Source organism: Brienomyrus brachyistius, chromosome 15, assembly GCF_023856365.1.
Source record: "Brienomyrus brachyistius isolate T26 chromosome 15, BBRACH_0.4, whole genome shotgun sequence".
In the NCBI taxonomy this organism is placed as follows: Eukaryota; Metazoa; Chordata; class Actinopteri; order Osteoglossiformes; family Mormyridae; genus Brienomyrus; species Brienomyrus brachyistius.
Genome location: NC_064547.1, coordinates 890,017 through 910,134, shown reverse-complemented (window position 1 = coordinate 910,134; position 20,118 = coordinate 890,017). Strand labels below are relative to the sequence as shown.

Below are 20,118 nucleotides of genomic sequence, written 5' to 3'. Positions count from 1 at the left end.
TTATTTCTGCCCCATCGCGGAAAAGGTTGTGGCAATTTAAAACAGCATGAAGTTCATGGCTAGACTGTAAAGAGATTGCAGTGGGATTATGTAGCTCCTCTTAAACTCTTAATATATTACAGGCTATATGCCCTTGACAAACAGGAAAATGCATGAGAATTAATCTCGCGTTAAAATAGTTCGCTAATATTTATGATCACGGTGACGAAAAAATAAACAAACAGATTGCTAGATACAGTAATGTGAAAAAATTAGGACACCTCATTAAATATTTAATTCTTTGTTAAAAATATCAATATTAAATCTTTTTTCAAATTATATCTGTAGATAAAGGTGATGCAAAATTCCATTATCTATGCAAAAACAAGAAACAAATTCACTTATTTAACAAAGGAAATTAACCAAGACGCCAATTCCTACCGAGGAAAAAGTTAGGGCACCCTGTGCCCTAATAGCTAGTATTTACCCCTTTGGCTGAAATAACCTCAATGACACATTTCCTATAACCATCTATCAATCTCTGACATCAGCTGGCAGAGAGTTTTCCCCGCTCTCCAATGCAGAATTCCTTAAGCTGTGTGATGTTTGAAGGGTGTCATGCATGCACTTCCACTTCAAATCACCCCACAGCATCTCAGTAGGATTCAGATCCGGGCTTTGACTTGACCATTCCAGAACTCCCCATTTCTTTCTTGTAAGCCATTCCTTGGTAGATCTACTGGAACGTTTTGTGTCATTGTCATTTGCATGGTCCACCCCCACTTCAGCTTCAACTTCTGGACAGATGTTTTCAAATTGTCCTAAAACAGCCTTTGATATGATGAAGAATTCATAGTGGATTATATGATGGTGAGCTGACCAGGGTCTGCTGCAGCAAAGCAGCCCCAAACCATAACATGTCTACCCCGATGCTTCACAGTTGGTATGAGGTTTTTTGCTCAAAAGAGTCTTTGGTTTATGTCAAACATGTCCTCTGTTACTCCACCCAAATAATTCGATTTCCGATTCATCTGTCCAAAGCACGTTGTTCCAAAAGTCCCAGTCTTTGTCTAGGTGGGTCTCTGGCAAACTTCAGTGCTGCCCAGATGTTTTTTTCACAGCAGAGGTTTCCTCCTTGCACAGCTCCCATGTAAATCAAACTTGTGCGTCTCTTTCTGATGGTAGAGGCCTGTACCTTGAGATAAACTGCGGCAAAAGCTTCCTGTATGACCCGTGATGACATTTTAGAATTTTTGGAGACTTCTTTCAGCATCTTGCCATCTGCTCTTGGGCTGAACTTGCTAGGACAGCCTGCCCAGGCCATGCTGGCTTTTTAAATGTTCTTCACTTGTAAATTATTTTCCGGACAGTGGAATGGCTGATTTCAAACTCTCTTGAGATCTTTTTTATATCCTTCCTTGACTCTGATGCATCTATAAGCTTCTTTCTGAAGGCCTCAGAGAGCTCTTTGGATCTCACCATGATGATACCGCTCACTTCAACAATCAAGAGCAAACCAAACTAAAGTTCCATGGTTTAAATAAGACAGGCTCCACCAAAAAAACTCTGTAACAATGTTCTAATCATTTTCACCTGATATGCTGCACCTGAATCTAATTCTAGGAATTTTACATAGAGATGAATGTGAAGGTGTCCTAACGTTTTCCTCAATGGAAATTAGCGTCTTAGTTAATAATAAATAAGTGAATTTATTTCTTGTTTTTGCATAGATGATGCAATTACATCACCTTTATCTACAGATATAATTTGAAAGAAGATTTAATGCTTTGGGAACTGCGTCGCCTCAGATTGCAAGACCCTATGGCGGATAGCATGGACAGATGATAAGATCGCTGGAGTCTCTCTCCCCTCCATCACAAACAATTAACATCTTACACTGCATCCACAAAGCCACCAACATTTTGGACGATCCCACCCACGCCTCACATTATCTTTTCACCCTCTTCGCATCTGGAAAAAAGTACTGGAGCATTCAGGCCCTCACAACCAGACCCAGAGACAGTTTCTTCCCCCATGCTGTCAGACTATTGAACTCTCAGGGACTGATCTGATACCACACACAACATGCACACACACACACACACACACACACACAGACACACACAAACTCATTAACACAACTTATTGTAAACAACTATTTATTATTACTGTTTATTACCTCCGTGAATAACGAGTGTTTTCTGCCCGTGTTTCTTCTATGGTCTCTCCAGGTAAAAATGTTTACACTCACTATTTACCTCATCGCTACCTCATTATTGCACAACCAAACTGCACCTTTTCAGTAGTGGGTTTGTATTCGTCGGTGTCAGTTGTCCTGCAATGTTTGTGCATAATGCACTCTGTGTTGTCAGGTTATGTCTTAGTCTTGTGCTCATTGACATAGCACCTTGGTCTGAGAGAAATGCTGTTCTGTTTTTAAATGTGTAGTTTACTGTAAGTGTTTATGGTTAAAATGACATTAAAGACCGACTTGACTTGACTTACTGGGATATGAATGCATCGACTTTTCATTTATCCATCCATTCTGAGCAGGGTTGCAGCTCTCTACTTCTTAATAGTATTAATAGTATAATGGCAAGACAATGTAAGTGAAGTACATGAATTCATGTGTGTGCTGCACTGCTATCAACTCAAACTGCTCTTTGTCATATTAAAATGTGATGTAAAACTTTACAGGAACAGTCTTCTTAACTGTCTTCTTCCTCATTTGTAGGACTTCTGTTACCACACACTTATAAAGAGGAACCCAAGAAGTTGACTCAGTATAGTGGTTGGATTTTAGATGTAGCCTAATCCATGTACGATCCTCTCTGACTTTAATCCTAAAATACAAAAGGTTTGCCTTGAATTTGTCTCGAATCGCAGGTAAGATGCTGTTTTTATTAATACTTTTTCTGTGTTGTTGTTGGATCTAAATGCAGGCCGATACACAAAAACAGAAGTTGGGAGTTTTGCTTTAATCTCTTGCAATTTCTTAACAGATGATGGCGGAAAGCAGTACAAGTTTCAGTGGACTGACAAGTGTTACTGTTGACCAAGGCAAACGACAGGAGCCAGATAATCCAACTGTTGTACTGATAGTGAGTCTGCTTCTACTAGTATTTGTAGTTTTAGTTCCATTGGTGGGATATATTATCCATCGTATAATCAAACACATTTCACGCTCAGAACAACTCCCTAAAACGGATGGAGCGTCTCAGCAAACCCCCGACCCACATTACATTGCCGCTCCGGCTCTGGTCACTCTATCTACTGTACAAAATCCCATCTATGAAAACGTCCACAGAGGATTTCAAGACGTTTCTCCCAAAAGGCAATATAATCCAGTCGCTTCTATAATGCCAAGGTATGTGCATTTTTACACAAATATTGACTTTGCATTTTATGTATTTACGTTGGTTAACGTCTGTCACCTTCAGTAAACACTTTTTCATCCTGGGCTTCCTGGAAATCGTATTTATATGGGTCACTAAACTGAGTAACTTGTCTTTTTAAATTTTCCAATAATACCTTTAAAATTATTTGTTAGAAAACATTATCATTATTTATCTTTGCAGTGGGCGTGATGACGATCCTTACATGAACTGTGATCCCGCAGATGAAGCAGTTTACAGCAATGATCCATCTTTCCGATGTGAATACAACATCGAAGACGACTACGTTGTTCCTGACACTTTATAGGTGTGACATAATTATATGTTTGTAGCTGAACATATATTTACACCAGGTTTTTAAAAAAGAATACAACACTGCATTTTGCCATTTCTTGGGGAAAAGTGGTTGTAGATCATCTCCGAAATTTCCCTTCGTCGTCTTGTCTTATCTTGTCTTATCTTGTCTTATCTTATCTTATCTTATCTCGTCTTATCTTATCTTATCTTAAACCCCACTTCTGATCACTTATCCAGTACTGGGTCGCCGGAATATATAAGTATTATTATATATGTTTATTATATCCTTTTTGTAGATCGGTAAAGAGAACGTGCCAAATGAATGTTTTTAAGTTTTGCTTTCGCTCCCGAAACACTCAGCAATCTGTCATTTTTAAGGAACTATTGAAGAGGCCTCCTCTGTGTTTTTGCACATGCCAGCGTATTTCCATGTCATTTAATATGCTGGTTTTTTAAGTGTTTCTTTGTCATACTGGATTTACAGGACTACAAAAAAAGAGTTTCACTTTTTAAAATCTGAAACTGCCTTATAGTAATATTATTGGCACAACTATCGAGCGTCAATAAATGACTGTAAAACCCAGGAAAGAATTCTACCTGCTGATTTACTATTCAACGTTTTGATTAAAGTTTTCAAATTTAGTTTATTATAGAACACCTTTTCAAAAAACGTCCTTCTGTACAAAATTATGAAGGAGAAAGGTGTGGTGTTGCGGTGCTGTAGTGCGTAGTAACGTGTAGACATTTCAACAGCATGTAATTGCGTCGTTTTTAACTACAGCAAATGATCGAGTCCATTAGACTATGGTTTGATTTGAACGAGTAAGGGCTTTTGCAGCATGTAAAACGTTTTATTTACTTCACTTTCGGTTCGTTCATAAACACACCTTAGCCGTCTTTGGCTTCTTTGATGAGCTGAAGGCGCCATCTTGTGGACTCTTGCAAATGAACCCATTCCTTGCGTCAGTGTGCAGTTTGTGACTTGTTCTCGTTTCGCTTCGGTTTGTTACGATGTCAAAGACCTAACCCCACTGTTTTACCAATTTATTTTTGTGCTGGTGGTGTCATGACAAAATACTAGTTTGTCCCTGTATTTGTGTTTCGCGGCTTGACTGCCTTATTGAGAGCACGCTTGGCCTTTTTGGATTCCACTTTGTTGCCACTCCTATGGGCCTGTGGCGAAGCGTAGTCTCCCCAATTCAGCTGTACACCAAAGTTCTATAGTATGAAAAAGATATTATTGCTTAATTGAAGGTACAGAGGCAGTGACAAATACTGAAAGGAAAAGAGCATGAATGAAATTATGTGGTTTGACAGCATTTCCCAGCACTGAGAGTCCCTTCTCTTTACTCACTACTCCAGCTGTTTTGTTTCACTTTCGGTGGGACAGGTAGCATTTCTGCCCACATTACAAAGTGTCTGTCTTACAACGTGTTTCTACCGGCATCCCATCCAGGACCTTCTCCTGTCTACAGTAGTTTATCATCAAGAAAAACCACCTAGCCTGACCTCCTAATGTCCTTGAAAGAGACAAAAACACTTCTTGCAACACTGATATTCAGCTTCAGTCATCCTCTGTTGCAGTGTACTGTAGTTTCCTCTCCTTACTACTCCTTACTGATCTTCTTTTTCCAAGACCATCTCAACAGAACATCAAGGGTACCAGTTGCTACCTGTGAAATTAGCCCCAGCACCAGTGGCTCCTTGGATGTCAAATTCCGCTCTTTAATAGACACTCTAAGGTTCATTACCTTCACATTTCACAGTTAGCAGACGCTTTTATCCTAAGTGAGGCACATATGATGCAGATATCACGTTTCAAACATACAGATGTTAGGAGCCATCCAGGCTTATGTGCAGCTAGGCTGATCATCTGATCACTGCTCTGAGTATCAGAGTAAGAGATATCCGACACCTTTCAAATGCAATAAGAACCTAAGACAACTATCCAAATCAAAAGACAATTGGAGAGACAAAGGATATGACATCTTTTGGGTAACTAGGTCTGCTGCCACATTTTACACACACACACACAGACAGACAGACAGATATATATATATATATATATATATATATATATATATATATATATATATATATAGAGAGAGAGAGAGAGAGAGAGAGAGGGAGGAAATTTGCATCTGCAGTTAAGAGTTACAGTAAGATAAGTTCTAAGACAGTGCATGAACTAAGCATGCCTACCGCATGCATACTCAGATAAATAAGGCCTGCTAAGTGGTCAGCAAAGGATACCTGGTCTTCCCCCAGGGTCCTAGCAAACCATACTGGAGACACTGTTGATGATCCAGGTTGTATAGTGATGCTATGGTAGATGGTAAGGCTACCAGAGAAGACAAGAAGTTTAGTCTTAGACATTCAACTGGAGGTGATGGTCTCTCATGCAGTGTGTGATGAAAGTAAGACACACAGAGATCTCAGCAGAGACTGTGACATCATTGGAAGGGAAGGCAAGGCTAGATGTCACTGGCAGAGTAGAAGGCATCGATGGGATAATGAGATCTAGAGGGGTTTGTCTGTAGAGTGGGACCCAAGGGCTAATCTTTGAAGACAGATAGTGAGTCTGTTGGTGAGAAGATCAGAGACACTGGAGGTTGTGAGGCGTTAATGAAGGGAGTGATGGACTATGTGCAGAGGAGGTTTGTATGAGAGTTTGGCTGCAGAGAACCAGCTGCCAATAGCTGCCACCCTTTCATGGAAGAAATCGGCAAAATCATCAGCAGACAGCATTGTGGGTAGATGAGGGTGATGAAAGTGATTATTTGTGTGGGTATGAGGTAACTGTGATGGAATGTGAGAAAGATGATAGAAATTACTCGTGCTCAGCCAGATCCATGAGATGGTTTGTTTTCATGTCTTGGGATATCAACATCATTATTTCGTTTTCGGCCCTGTGGCAGATGGTCAGGTGATGCCAGCAAACGAGGACACACTCGCTGCCACCTCATCCTATGCCAACTTCACCTCTGAAGGCTCCGATGGAGGAGTGGGACTCCTGTAGATGATGTGTTCATGCCTTCTTATTTGCCACACGAGCTCATCCTTTCCTCAGCCGAAAACCGATCTGGACCCGATGCCAAACTACACCTTCCATACTCCACCTTCATTACCAGTCAAACTTATGCTTATTCACATGTAATTGTGTTCGTACATTTATATGATAATACATCATCCTCAACATTTTTTTCATGCTGTTCTGTTTCCTGTGTGCAAAGAGAGCCCTAGGACGCCCTTGAATATAGAGTATGCCTACAACAGCAGCTCTTTGAACTTGTAACTGGAAAATGTATGGTTGATGGCTCATATAGATTACATATTTATTGATATTCTTAGACTGATGAAGTGGAAATTTACTTCTTTTGTGAAACAGGTTTCATATTTAAGTGGAAGTAAGCAAACCCTTATAAAGGTGCCAGCGGTCTGAGCGAAGTGTGTCAGGGGTGATGGTGAATACTGCAGGTTCCATTATGAGTGTGAGCCCATATTGGGCAGAAAGGTGCTGCAGCTCCCAGCTTTAGGCCCACTCACCGCACCTCACAACTTTTATTAATTGTAATACCAGACCTCTTAAAACCAGTATTCGTACTCAGTATTTTGAGCATAAATAGTATTTTTAACAGCGTGAATCACAAGTATCATTTACAACAAGTATCACCAAAAATAATACACTCTAGATGAGATACTAGTCCATCACATGCTACACACACACATATTCACACACTACAGGCTGTTCAGAAGCACCATGTTTTTGACTGAAACATGGGGAACGTGTAAACTCATACACATATATACACGCAGTGGAGCTGATGAGAAATGATGTATTCTTAAACAACAAATCATTCCTGAACAGAGTAACATGGGCATAAAGGCTTTTAACTCTAGAAGAAGGACATACATTTTATTCTACTTCCTTAAGCATGAACCTGCAGTTAAGGAGAAATGCCTGCCTGCAGGATCAGACACATGCTTTGTAATGATGGCAGCCATTTTAAATGTTATTAATGAAATCGTTATATACATGTGGATTTAGTGTATATTGCTCAAATGTTACAGAGTGAATTTATTAAACTTCTGAATGGAAGTAGTTCAATATGTGAGTGAATTATAGGCAACACTTAAATTATGTTAAATTAAGCTATACCACATATATATGTCAGGTTCCGGGAGCGCGGGTAATGCGCCCGGGCCGGCGATGCGGGCAGAAAGCAGGCAAAAGACGGGAAAACGGGGATTTATTTGGGCAACGGGGTGCAGGAAACATCTGACGCAGACTAACATCAATGACAGACCAGGAACCCGGGCAAGACATGGACTCAGATAGTCAGGGAAGCACACGTGGATAATCAGGGGGGCGTGGCACACACGAGGATTTTACGAGCCGGGCATGACAATATAAGCCTTTAGTTAATCATTAAGTAATCATTTACAACACCTCGATACAACATTTAGAAGCCTGTAGTTAATGATGAACAAATCATTTACAAACTCTTAATAATACATTTATAAGCATGCAGTTAAGGGTTAACTAATGATGTATGAAACCTTAAAACATTTACAAATGATTCAAAGGGGAAATTATCATAAACCAATCATGATAACGCTTTACTTAAAGCCGTGTTAAAATAACACACTATAGATACCTTCACGATGCATTATAAGTAAGATAAGGTAAGGTTCACGTTATTGACATCTATAGTGCATTATTGATGACAGCTTCGTTGGAGTTTTTGAAGTAATTTAATCGACACTATAATGCATGAAGAGAAGGTGCTATATGCTTTATTAATAGATGACCTATAAATGTATACAAGTCATTTACAAACCTCAATCTAAAGTGTAAACAATTCATCACATCATCACAGGTCAATGTTTTACACACCATTTATAGATTTACCGTAAGATTTCTTGGATGAGCGACTGAGCCTCATGCCAGACGCGTGAGAGCTGGCGTCTCTGCTGCAATCCGACTGGCTAAATGCTAAGAAGGCTCGTCCGTAGCTCTGGCCGGTGAAATCACTCTCCAATACAAACTCGGGTCTTTTATTCCCTGTATCTGCACTTATTTAAGTTGCCAAAATAAAAAGGCTTTTCCAGGAAACAAATATCCACACTTTAAAGGCACAAACACCGATGTCTCACTGCTAACAAGAGCTGCAGCTGTACTGATCGTATGCATAATAAATCATGAATAAGTCACCAGTGGCCTGTACTACGAAGCGGGGTAACTGGCTTATCGGGGTAACTTTGCGAATAACTTGATGACGTGTGGTGTAACTTCGCGATTAACCCGTACTACGAAAGGTGTCGAGACGTGTTGCTATGGCAATTTACGCTAACTCTCAAAACTGCTACGAGCAGTTTTTGTTCTTGGTTAAGTCAACGTTTCCGCGTAAGGCAGCCCTATATGAGCACCGCCCCTCCTACTACAATTTCTCCGAAGACAATGCCGGCGTACCTGGATAATCCATACGACATTGGCGCGCGAATCGTGAGGGGCTCTCTCTGTCAATATGTACGAAATGGAGCAATGGCATATAATCTGCGTACAATGTATTAATTAATAGCTGTTAGAGAGAAAGTTGTTCTGAAAACCCAAGAGGTGTGCATTGTTCCCTGTTGTCCACTGATCAAAGCACACTTCACTAGATGTGCCCGTCTTGTCTAGTTTTAACCCATTCATGTATTGTCCCATTGCACATTATACGGATACATTCAAACAATCAAAAATGTATTAAAATTCGTACATAAAGCAATCTGGGAAACAAAAGGGTGTGCAACAGTCGCCATGAGCCCAAAATGCTAAACCACCGTGTCATCACAGCTGAAAGAACCTATAATGTTACCTATAATAACCCAATCTGGCACAAATCACGAAATGATTTGAGGCGCAAAAATAATCAGTGTGCATCAATGTCTGTGTACTGGACATCACAATTCTGTCATTAAAAAACGCCCCACCTTACTTCCGTTAAAAGTTATTAAAACTAGAAAACTGAATATGGATATGAGCCTAACTTAACCGTGGTGACAGGTTCCTATTCGTTTTTTCCACTACACATATGCTTCTGTTTTGTCCTGTTGTAAATGATTTGTTTATTAAACAATGGCTCACCTTCTATTAAGTGTAATATGAACAGACACCTTTTCTTATTAGCTGTAAAACATAGAAACACACCATTAAGCGGGGGCTAGACACAACAAATTCTTCATAATGAGTATAAATATAAATACATAGCCCTACCACTTGACATGATTTTATATTTCATCTTGACTTGCTGCCACGTACGCTTCCCATTACTGTTGCATTCGAAATCGGATCAGTTAAGTTATTGTTAACATAGGTTTACATTATGAGTAACATCACAGTAATGGAACTTTAGGGAGCATTACATTACTTAACAGCAAATAGTAGGTAACTTCTGAATTGTGTCGCATCTGTGAGCCTTTGTATTTATTAACAGTATTTCAATTCTTTTCTGACAACATTTCATAGTCTAATACTCGGTTGTGACATATTTTAGACCACATTTTTTAACCATGAAAATGTACTTATGCATTTACTCGGTAGGCAACACGTTGCTAACAAGTCTGGCTGCTTTTCTTGGCTGCAGTGGTATTGGACTTTCTTTGCAGCGTTGATTTAAACTTCTCATATCCCTGCATAATTAGTATGCAGTCTTCCTCTGTGAAATATGGAGATCGCACCATAAGTCAAACAGTGACTTGCGCTGCCGAACGTGCTCCATTTATGTGAACGCGCACAAACTCCAATGCAGTTAACATAGATTTAACAAATCAACTTCTTAACTGGCGTCTTAGTACTGATTAGCGCCGACTGAGACGACCCGATTTTGTCAACCCAGCGTTCGCACATTAACTCCAGGTTAAATCTGATTTGGTTAAACCCCCTTCGTAGTACAGGCCACTGGGTCGCATAGCTATGAAACACTAGCGTTAGCCTGGGCTAGATTTTCACTGCACGTTTTACCATCAGAAAAATAACATGACATTATGAAGGTATGAGGTTCACTCTCAATATTCAAGTCCAGACTAAAAACACACCTGTTTAGTTTAGCGTATAGGGACACTAGTTCTAGCCCTAGCTAACTCTTCACTCCCAGTCAGACCTGTAATGTGAGGTGTAGAGCTGGGTGGGGATCGGTGCCATTGGCTTTGGATGAACTGGATTGTCAGTGCTGTCACTCTAGCTTTGCAATCTCTTGTGGAACTGGAGTGCTGACATTTCAGGGACTCCCCATGCCGGCATTCCCACTTGCCTCTCCCTCCTACTGATGCTGCCATAGCCATATCTGCCGGAGCTTGCAGATTGCACTTCATATTGTACTCACCTAGCTTTTAGCACTGCCAATAGCCTCCTCTACTATGCCTAATTGTACATTTTATTTCCCCTACTCCTCCTGGGGGGTGATGCCTGGAGACCTCAATCTATCAAGATATCCAGCACACCCGACCACCACCAGTGACGTCCCTGCATCCAGCTCGCCGTTCTGATCTTCCATGTATGACCCGCTGCCTTACCTCTGGTTGCCTGGCAATTGGAAGAAGACTCGGCTTCGGCATTGGCTTATCTTCCTTGCTCTCCTCTCTCTATTTGACTATCCCTGCCGGCCCCTGGAGGATGGGCTTCCCCTTTGAGTCTGGTCCCTCTCAAGGTTTCTTCCTTCTAGGGAGTTTTTCCTTGCCACTTGCCTATGGCTTACTCACTGGGGGCTTTGGGTGAGGATACTGTAAAGCGCTTTGAGACAATGTAATGTTGTGATAATGCGCTATATAAAAATAAATTTGTTGTTGTTTGTTGTATCTATAATGCGTTATTGATAACAGCTTTAAGTAACGTGTTACCATGATTGCATGGTTTATGATAATTTTCCCTTTTAAGCATTTATAAATGTTTATTAAGGTGTTGTAAATAACTTTGGCACGTAGCCAAAAACTACGTGCTTGTTGCTTATAAATGTCTTATTAAGAATTTGTAAATGTTTTGTTCATCATTAACTTATTTAGTAATGATTGGTTTATGGTATTTTCAATAATTTCCCTTTTAATAATTTATTAATGTTTTGCAAATGATTAGCTAGCTCTTAACTACACGCTTATAAATGTCTTACTGTGGTTTTGTAAATGATTAGTTAATGTTTAATTAAAGACTTATCCTACTGGGTTGCAGGGAGCCTATCGCGGAAGCAATGGGCTCAAGGCAGGGAACAAACCAGGATGGGGGGGCAGCCCATTGCATTCGGTATAACTGATAATTACTATAAACAGACTGGCTCCTCTTAGTTTTTTTTAACACAATTTCCTCACAACAACAACAATGATAATAATAATACAGTAGTATTCATTATAATACAAGACTCAATATTCGCGGGTTCTGCAAGACAGAAAATGAAAACGCTGACAATTTTTGGTTCTACACCATTTGAGAGGAAACGCGATAGGGGTAAGAGATAGGAAACGATGAAAAGAATCACAAGTGGCTGAAACATAACACATTATGCTGTTATGTTGTGGTTGAAGTTTCTGCTACGTGTCACTTGACCTAATTTTAAAATCAAACAGAAAGTGTTTTATTGCTAGAAGCAGTAGGCCTAATGTCACTCTATACGCTCCTCCTTTTTTAGCTAGATGGGCAATGAGGCATCTTATTTAGTAAAACATGTAGATATGAACATTTGCAAGAGAAACAGCTGTATTTAGTATAGTAAATATTGTTATTACTGGTAGCCTTGCGTATAACAAACAACCGTAATCCACAGATGCTCAAGTCCCTTATATTAAATAAAATGTTTAGAAATTACCTTTGTGCTGTATGTTACCGGAGGTCAATAATAAAATAAAATAAAGCTGTGTTGTGTAAACATCGAACACGCGTCCCTTTGCATAATTCCTTTATTAGTATTGCATTAGCAGGCTTGACACTATCCCAGTGCTAGCCACGACTCCGTTGGCTCCTCTGGTGCATTCTTCCTCATCTCTAGGACCAGTCCGTTTTTGTACGCTGGTATCGCGTCACATCTGTTCTGCTGGTGGGTGAGCTGAGCCGGACCGCTAAGTATCTGCTTCTTATAATGAGGGTTCAGAGCCAAACTGGACTCATCGGGCTCTTCCGAGTCGCTCCGGCTCTCGCCGTCATCCTGCTCATACGAAGGTGTCCCGCAAACCTCCATCTCCAGCTGCTGGGACTCGCACCCTCCGCCGTCACTGGATGCGTCAAGCTGGAGGATGAGGCTATCCACCTCCTCCCCGACGGGGTACACCTCCTGTAACACCGATATGCGCTAAGGTCACGCTGCCTTCGCTTCTCATAAACATTACGGAGATGATCAGAAGCAGCAGATCTCACGTTATGGTTCTCTGATCGGCAGGCGGGCGTTTCTGGGATTACGGGACTGGGAACAGCAGGGAGCAGCTTGTCGGAGATACTGTAAAACATTAGAACATTTCCAGCAAACCGGCACTCAGTGTAGTATATCGTAGGATAAGAAAAACCTTTTTCCTCTTATAAGATTAATGACAAGGCGTGCAACTCAGATAGTTATCTGTAGCAACAGGAAAAAAACTTCCCCTTTAATATGACAATCACTTTTATGCAAACAAAGCAGGGGGAGTAATCCTGCAGTGTATTACCCAATCGCGGCATTTTTCCATTAAGAGTAGGCCTATATTCCTAAATTACGAAAGAGCAATGACAATTACTTTTATTGCGTTTGCTTTAAGATGATTTCCAATCAGTTTTGGGGAAGCTACTTTTAAACGGCGGCTTTTCAAGTTTATTATGGTTATAACCTTTTATCATAATTTTCTTAGTTAATTAATGTTACACAAACGGATACGAATGTATACTGTGCTGTGAGCCCTGCGAACATGGATACCCTCTATACGAGTCGAATGAAAGAGCGTCTCGCATGAATGCAAACTGCCCCCCGCCACAGATCGCCTCTCCTGACGTCATCGCTACAGCGAATACTCGCTGACTTCTGATTACTTTTGGTGTTTGGTTTGATGTCTTATCATTTCCAGGTGTGGCGGTGCCGAGTATGAATTTAATCGGCATTTTATGGAAAAACAGAATTTAAATTTAGTGATTAATTGTCATAGTTGACCCACCACAGCACTCAACAATGAAACTCTGCATGGGCCAACGTGACATAGCAGGGGGCAGCTAATTCAGCGCCCGGGACAGTGCTTAGAGGGGGTATCTTAGTGGTCGAGGATTTGAACCTGAAATCTTTCAATTACAAGTGTGCATCTCTAACCATTAAGCCACCACTGCCCCAGAACAGTAAAGATGTTTAAGCAGAATGAATTCAACAAAGTGTTGGATACTCCTAGTCTCCCTGGTATGTTCTCCATGCTGGGAACTGTGACCCTCTACTGGGTAGGATGTACAGAAAATGGATGGATGAATTTGACTTCTCACACATGCCTGTTTAGTACAGCAGTGAATAAAGTTATAAAAAATAAACCAGCATATTTCAAACACAAATAAGAAATGTACAGAAATATACAGCACATGATCCCACCAGGCGTGCCTGAATCTGAGCGGAATAATCGCAGACCTTTGCTGCAGCTATTTTCCCCTCCTTGAGGTAACATTAGTGCCTTTTACTGAAACTTACTATTTGACAATTAAAATGCAGAATGCCAGGAGAGAGAAGGTAACCGCACAGGTCACGATGACGACGTTGGAACTGGGCAGCCCTGTATCAAAACAGAAAATTGGTATTTCTTGTTGCTGCATTAAAACAACTTCCAGTTTGCCAGCTATAAAGTTTCCAGTAAAAAAAACATATAATTGTTACAAAGTAAGGTTACAAAATAGTTACAAAATTACTGAATATGGTAGGTATATTTTACAAGGGGTTTTCAGATACCAACACTTTTGGGAAATGTGCATGTTCAGAGAACAATACTGACATGAGTAACATGGAACTATAAATGGCGTTTCACACCGTTCAGGGTAGGAGGGTTAGGCTTCATCTGGAACGTCTCTGTAGTGTTCGGTCCCACGCCCACAGATGTCTGTCCCGCAAGGTGGGCGGAGTAAACGCTGCCATGTTTAAGGTTTTGAATTGTGAAATTAGTTTGAGAACCTGGAACTTTCACTGTATTTGAAATAAGGGAATAAGAGCACATATCATAGACTAGACTGTGCATCACTGTAAACAGCAAAACACAAACTGCGAATGTGAATTTGTAATACGTGACATTATACAACATCTAACTGCTGGAGTGTATTCCAGGCAAAAAAATGGAGGAATGTCTCACAGACGAGGTGCAAGTCCATTGCGGGACCAGGACATGCACACATTATGAACGCAAGACGCTATGAGCGATTTACAAATGAGTGCATATTTCAAAACCCCTACAAAATGGGGAGAACAGGCAAACTTCAGAACTGGGGTGGGATTTAAACAGCGGGGGTCTGCAGGTGTCAGGTGATGGAATGACCCAGTGTGTCAGCATACTGGCCATCGTGTGTTGCATGTGCCTCCCAGTCCCACACGGCTTGTCCAACGGCCACTTTAATGCACAGGCTAGCACAGGCTGAAGGCCATGCACAGCTGCTATAAAGGAGCCCCCATTATCTGTGTTAAATAACATTTTACACGTAGAGTCGCCACCTAGTCCAATACTGAAAAATTTAATTATGCATATCCTCCACTGTCGGGCTTGAAACTATTGAAAAACGTGGTTAAATACAATAATTAGCTTGGAAAAATGACCTTGCTGATGGAAAATGTGTATAGTTAGCATTCGTTATGGCTTAATTACCTCTTTGAGTTTCGTTTGATCCCGAGATGTAGATTACATAGTGTGTGAGAAAGCCTCTCTGTTCTGACACAGGTATGGGTTCCCACTGTAGTACAGCAGAACTGTGGGTTTTATTAAGAACAGTGAGGCTTCCAGGCGAGCTTCTGGGTGCTGAAACAACAAGCCACCGCTGAGTTTATTGTGCAAGCAGCATGTGCCTTTATTATAGATCTTTAATTAATTAATACTGTATTTTCTTTCTTTTCTGGAAAAAAGTTTAAACCATGCTTCTAAAGCATCCCAACAACCTGCAAATCATGCCTATAGTTGCAGTTACACATAAAGTAAGACAGGCTGCTTGAGGTCTCGCTGATCAGTGCCACACATACATGAACACAGCTTACCCCCTTCTTTCTTATACATTGGACACAGGTCAGTGGTGTACAGCTTTCCTCCTTTGGATTTAGTGTATATGAAGTAGTGATACCGCACAAAGTCTTCCATTTCTAAAAGAAATGAAGCAGCGTGTTTATAACTTACAAAGTGTCATGTACCCGCTGCAGCCATTTACAATCTGCGAGTCATTTCGTGTTGTAAATCAGAATCTAGAAAAAGCAAGCTGTTCTATTGGATAAAAAAAATTAATGCATCGACTTTCAATGAATGATGATCAGTCATTTTCTAAGCAGCTGGAATATGTGAGGTATCGTGGCCCCCAGAATGCTGAAATTCTGGAAATTCAGGAAATGTTCTCACCTGCATTCATAATTTTGAAGGCTTGAGTCGTGTTGTTGACTGTGCTGTGATTTTCATCGGCCGGCTTTGGTGTCTCTCCGGTGAGTCTGTGCCACACTATACACATCTCCTCTCTCCTTCTGCTGTTTGCCCTGGTTTTTGTCTGGTTCTTTGGACATCCTGTAGATGATACAACCGTTTTTTTTTGTTTTTTTTTGACAATGTAACCAACACACAAGGTACATTCTGGAACTTTGGGGCTACATGGTGCTTACTGTCTAGGTACTGAGCTGGGATGGTGATGTGTGTCTCTGGTGAGACACCCACACTGTTATTAGCATGGAGAGTTACGTTTACGGTAGAGGCAGCGATTGTTAAGTTGTAATTCGTGCTCTCTGTGTAGACAATGTCCACCTCATGCCAACATGGCACAGGGCTGGTAGAAATTTGGTACATCAGTCCTCCAAAGATGGCATCCCTGGAATACTCCTACAGGACAATTACAGAATGCATATTATAGGATGTTTCCAAGTCTTCTGCACACTGAAAATATTTTATACTATATGTTTTAATGTTATTACAACCATTTGTAATAGATTATGGAATATTAGAAGAACAGTGATACATGATCCTTGTACATCATGACATATTAAATTAAATTAATAAAATAAATGTTCTTTATTTTGCTTTTAAATTTTGCCCTTACGGGACACAGTTTTTTTTTATTTCCACTGCAATGCTGAACCTATGTGATATGTAGTTTTTAGGGTTATATTTGATCTTACCTCCAACATTAATTCTAGCAATCGAACCCCTTTTTTAAGTTTTTGCACTTTCCACTTAACCTTTGGCTGGCTGTCAAGTTCTGTCACAGGATAAAATGAGAAAAAAAGTCTTCAGTTTCAGGACAGTAGAAATATTACCCTTTACATACTGCCAGCAGGAACGAATGAGTCAAATTCATATTTTAGAATGTTGATGTTATCGTGCAGTATAATTAATATTGTGGTTTGCATGAAACCAAAATTCCCAAAAAAACACCCTGAAGCAAGCAGGTGATCATATCATTTCATAGGGTTCATTTATATAGAGAATTATGTAAGACAGCCAGCTCTTCATTTATATAGAGAATTATGTAAGACAGCCAGCTCTTCATTTTTATTTTGCGGTTATTGTAACGTTGCAACAATTAGAGAAGGCTGCTATTCCACAGAGAAGAAATGATCAACAGCCTGCCCAGCTACATAAGACAGGGCAGCTTGTGGAAGAAAATGCCAAGGCTGTCGACTGCAGACACCTCCAACGGGTCCTGTGTGACACAGGGGGGAAACTTTCCTCTCATTGTTTGCCACAAATGATCATTGAAAAACAAGCCTGTACAACTGAACCTGGTTTTACTTGACGATAGTAAATGGTCACTTGAGAATGGAGGTAACAGCTGAAAAGATTACCAGTGGGAATTTGTTTTATTTGGCTCCAGTCACTCCAGATTTCAGCTTCCACCTGCTTGGCCTTTCGTCTGATCATGACCTCGTAGCCGGAATCGTGTTCAAGATGCACAGTGTATTTCTCTGTAAATTCAGATCTAATTATACAATTTTATATAATTATCACTGGTCCAAAAATATACAAAACTATCCTGCAACATAGTTCATTCTAGCAAAAGTGACTGCCTCACAACTAGATAAATGGTGAAGGGTTCCTCTGAAAGTTAAAAATACCAATGACTGACTTTTGGGGGGGGAGGGTGGGGGGTGGAGCTTCCTGAGTTAGGAGCCCTGCAGTCAGTGAGTTAGCAGCTCTTTGGCTATGAGCTAAGGCAGCAGCTGGGTCACTGCTATCAGTAATGTGAAATATGTGCAGTAACTGCAGTCCTCATGGTTTCTCTGCAATTCCAGTAATCTGCACTGCGAAAAGCTGCTGCCGAACTCGTCTTTAGTAGTCCAAAGCAAAGCTCCGATTGGGTGAAGTCCCACAAGCATAAATGCTGAGGTTCACAGGAAAGCAACATCAGAAACATCTCATCAGTCCTCAAGGTTGGATACACTGACAAAGAAGGGCAGTAAAGCCCTTGCAGTTTTTTTTTCAATAATTTTAACATTTCAAGGAAATCTTCACAGTTCTAACAGAAACACAAAAAGATGGAGGGTGATTGCTGATTAACTGAAGACTATGATCCTACCCAGTACTCCCTTGGTGTAAAGGGGATCTTACCCAGTACTCCCTTGGTGTAAAGGGGATCTTACCCAGTAGTGCTTTGCTGTACTTAATAACTGGGCTCCTACCCAATATGAAAAACATAAATATCAGCTGTATCACATGTAAGATACCAGGGAAAAACTGGATCATTTTCAACAAGCATCTCTCTTCAACAAGCATCTCGCTACTTCTGCTCTTTTCTTAGACCCAAACCAGAGCAACTGTCTGCCAAGCCCCCCTCATCAATTAACAAACAGACTGCAATATTTAAGCCCAGTGAACATCCATCCATCCATTTTCCAAACTGCTTATCCTATTGGGTCGCGGGGGGTCCAAAGCCTATCCCGGAAGCAATGGGCACGAGGCAGGGAACAACCGAGGATGGGGGGCCAGCCCATCGCAGGGCACACTCACACACCATTCACGCACACATTCACACCTACGGGCAATTTAGCAACTCCAATTAGCCTCAGCATGTTTTTTGGACTGTGGAGGGAAACTGGAGTATCTGGAGGAAACCCCACAACGACATGGGGAGAACATGCAAATTCCACACACATGTAACCCAGGCAGAGACTTGAACCCGGGTCCCAGAGGTGTGAGGCAACAGTGCTAACCACTGCACCACCATGCCACCCGCCCAATGAACAATCAATGAAAATCAGACGTGTTATATTACAGAAAGAAACAGACACCATGCAGGAAAATGCAGGGGCTTCATTACTGACAGACTGCCCTGGACTTTAGGACTTCTGTCAAGACAAGAACAACGAACCAACCTGGTATATTCTGGCCATCGTTGGTTTCAAAAGTTTTCTGGAAATAAATCAAATATAGAAACAATGTGATGCTAGATGCTTTAACAAGCAGTGGTATGACTGTCCACATGCATAAACATATACATGAAATATGCATATAGAGATGCATGATTTTAAACGGGTATTTTCAAAAATATTTAAAACAAATACAGACGACATGCTTACATAGCAGATGTCGCCTTACCTGTATCCAGTGCTCATGGTCCAGTTGCTTTAGTGCTATCTCGTGAACTGCACCTTTATGTTCTTCACTCTGTTTATTCCACCATAAAGTCAGTTTTTTTGAAGACCGTGAAATTTTTTTGATTTCAGGAGCATCATATTTAACTGGGGGAAAAACAATAAGCCACATAATTCAATATGTGATTAAAACGCCGACATAACAATAACCTTAAAGTATAGGCTTTGTGATGGCTTTTTGGAAGGAATTTCATTGTTGTGATGTAGAAGCTGCAGATTTACCTTGATTATCGAGATACACAGTGAGTTCGGCTGATCTGTAGGTGAGGTTCGCTGTTTTGACCTCCAGCCACATGCGTATCATCTGTTTCGTGATGAGGACCTCGCGGTCTATGTCACAGCTGAGGTTCGGTGTAGAGCAAAGAAGCCGCACTCGGTGTTGGGGTGCTCTACAAGCAAGAACACATGGCTGTCAAGGTTTCACATTTTTATTGTGCATGAAGCTTATGTGTGGAGATGCCCTGTAATGTAACTTACTGATAAAAAAGACTGTAATTAGCATCCTGCAGAGGTGTCACAGGGCACCATGTGCATGTGAAGTCTTCATCGGGATCAGTGGTTTTCTTGTAGCATTGAACATTATGAGCTGGTTGCGATGTTTGTCCTTTCAGCACAGCAGAGAAATGACTGGTGTAACTAAACAGTTAATAAATATTGGCCTA

The 20,118-nt window shown here is 40.8% G+C and overlaps 1 protein-coding gene and 1 long non-coding RNA gene across 5 annotated transcripts in view; one reads left to right on the top strand and one right to left on the bottom strand.

Moving 5' to 3' along the window:
• Positions 1–2,719: 2,719 nt before the first annotated feature.
• Positions 2,720–4,326, top strand: LOC125709276 (uncharacterized). Its single transcript, XR_007382670.1, has 3 exons — positions 2,720–2,865; positions 2,982–3,346; positions 3,558–4,326. It is a non-coding gene; the product is annotated as an uncharacterized LOC125709276 (long non-coding RNA).
• Positions 4,327–12,581: 8,255 nt separating this feature from the next.
• il12rb1 (interleukin 12 receptor subunit beta 1) overlaps positions 12,582–20,118 on the bottom strand; it is a 33,498-nt gene continuing 25,961 nt past the window's right edge. For 2 of the 4 annotated variants that reach the window (XM_048976353.1, XM_048976354.1), the window contains 14 exons: positions 19,934–20,060; positions 19,679–19,845; positions 19,401–19,543; positions 19,178–19,214; positions 17,651–17,770; positions 16,985–17,064; positions 16,475–16,688; positions 16,221–16,379; positions 15,869–15,970; positions 15,486–15,635; positions 14,663–14,815; positions 14,330–14,411; positions 13,054–13,132; positions 12,582–12,970 (listed from right to left, as the gene is read on the bottom strand). In XM_048976353.1, the coding sequence (XP_048832310.1) occupies positions 12,629–12,970; positions 13,054–13,132; positions 14,330–14,411; positions 14,663–14,815; positions 15,486–15,635; positions 15,869–15,970; positions 16,221–16,379; positions 16,475–16,688; positions 16,985–17,064; positions 17,651–17,770; positions 19,178–19,214; positions 19,401–19,543; positions 19,679–19,845; positions 19,934–20,060 (1,955 nt within the window). In that variant the 3' untranslated portion in view covers positions 12,582–12,628. The remainder of the gene's footprint in view (positions 12,971–13,053; positions 13,133–14,329; positions 14,412–14,662; positions 14,816–15,485; positions 15,636–15,868; positions 15,971–16,220; positions 16,380–16,474; positions 16,689–16,984; positions 17,065–17,650; positions 17,771–19,177; positions 19,215–19,400; positions 19,544–19,678; positions 19,846–19,933; positions 20,061–20,118) is intronic. The other 2 variants (XM_048976356.1, XM_048976355.1) reach the window with 2 other exon arrangements.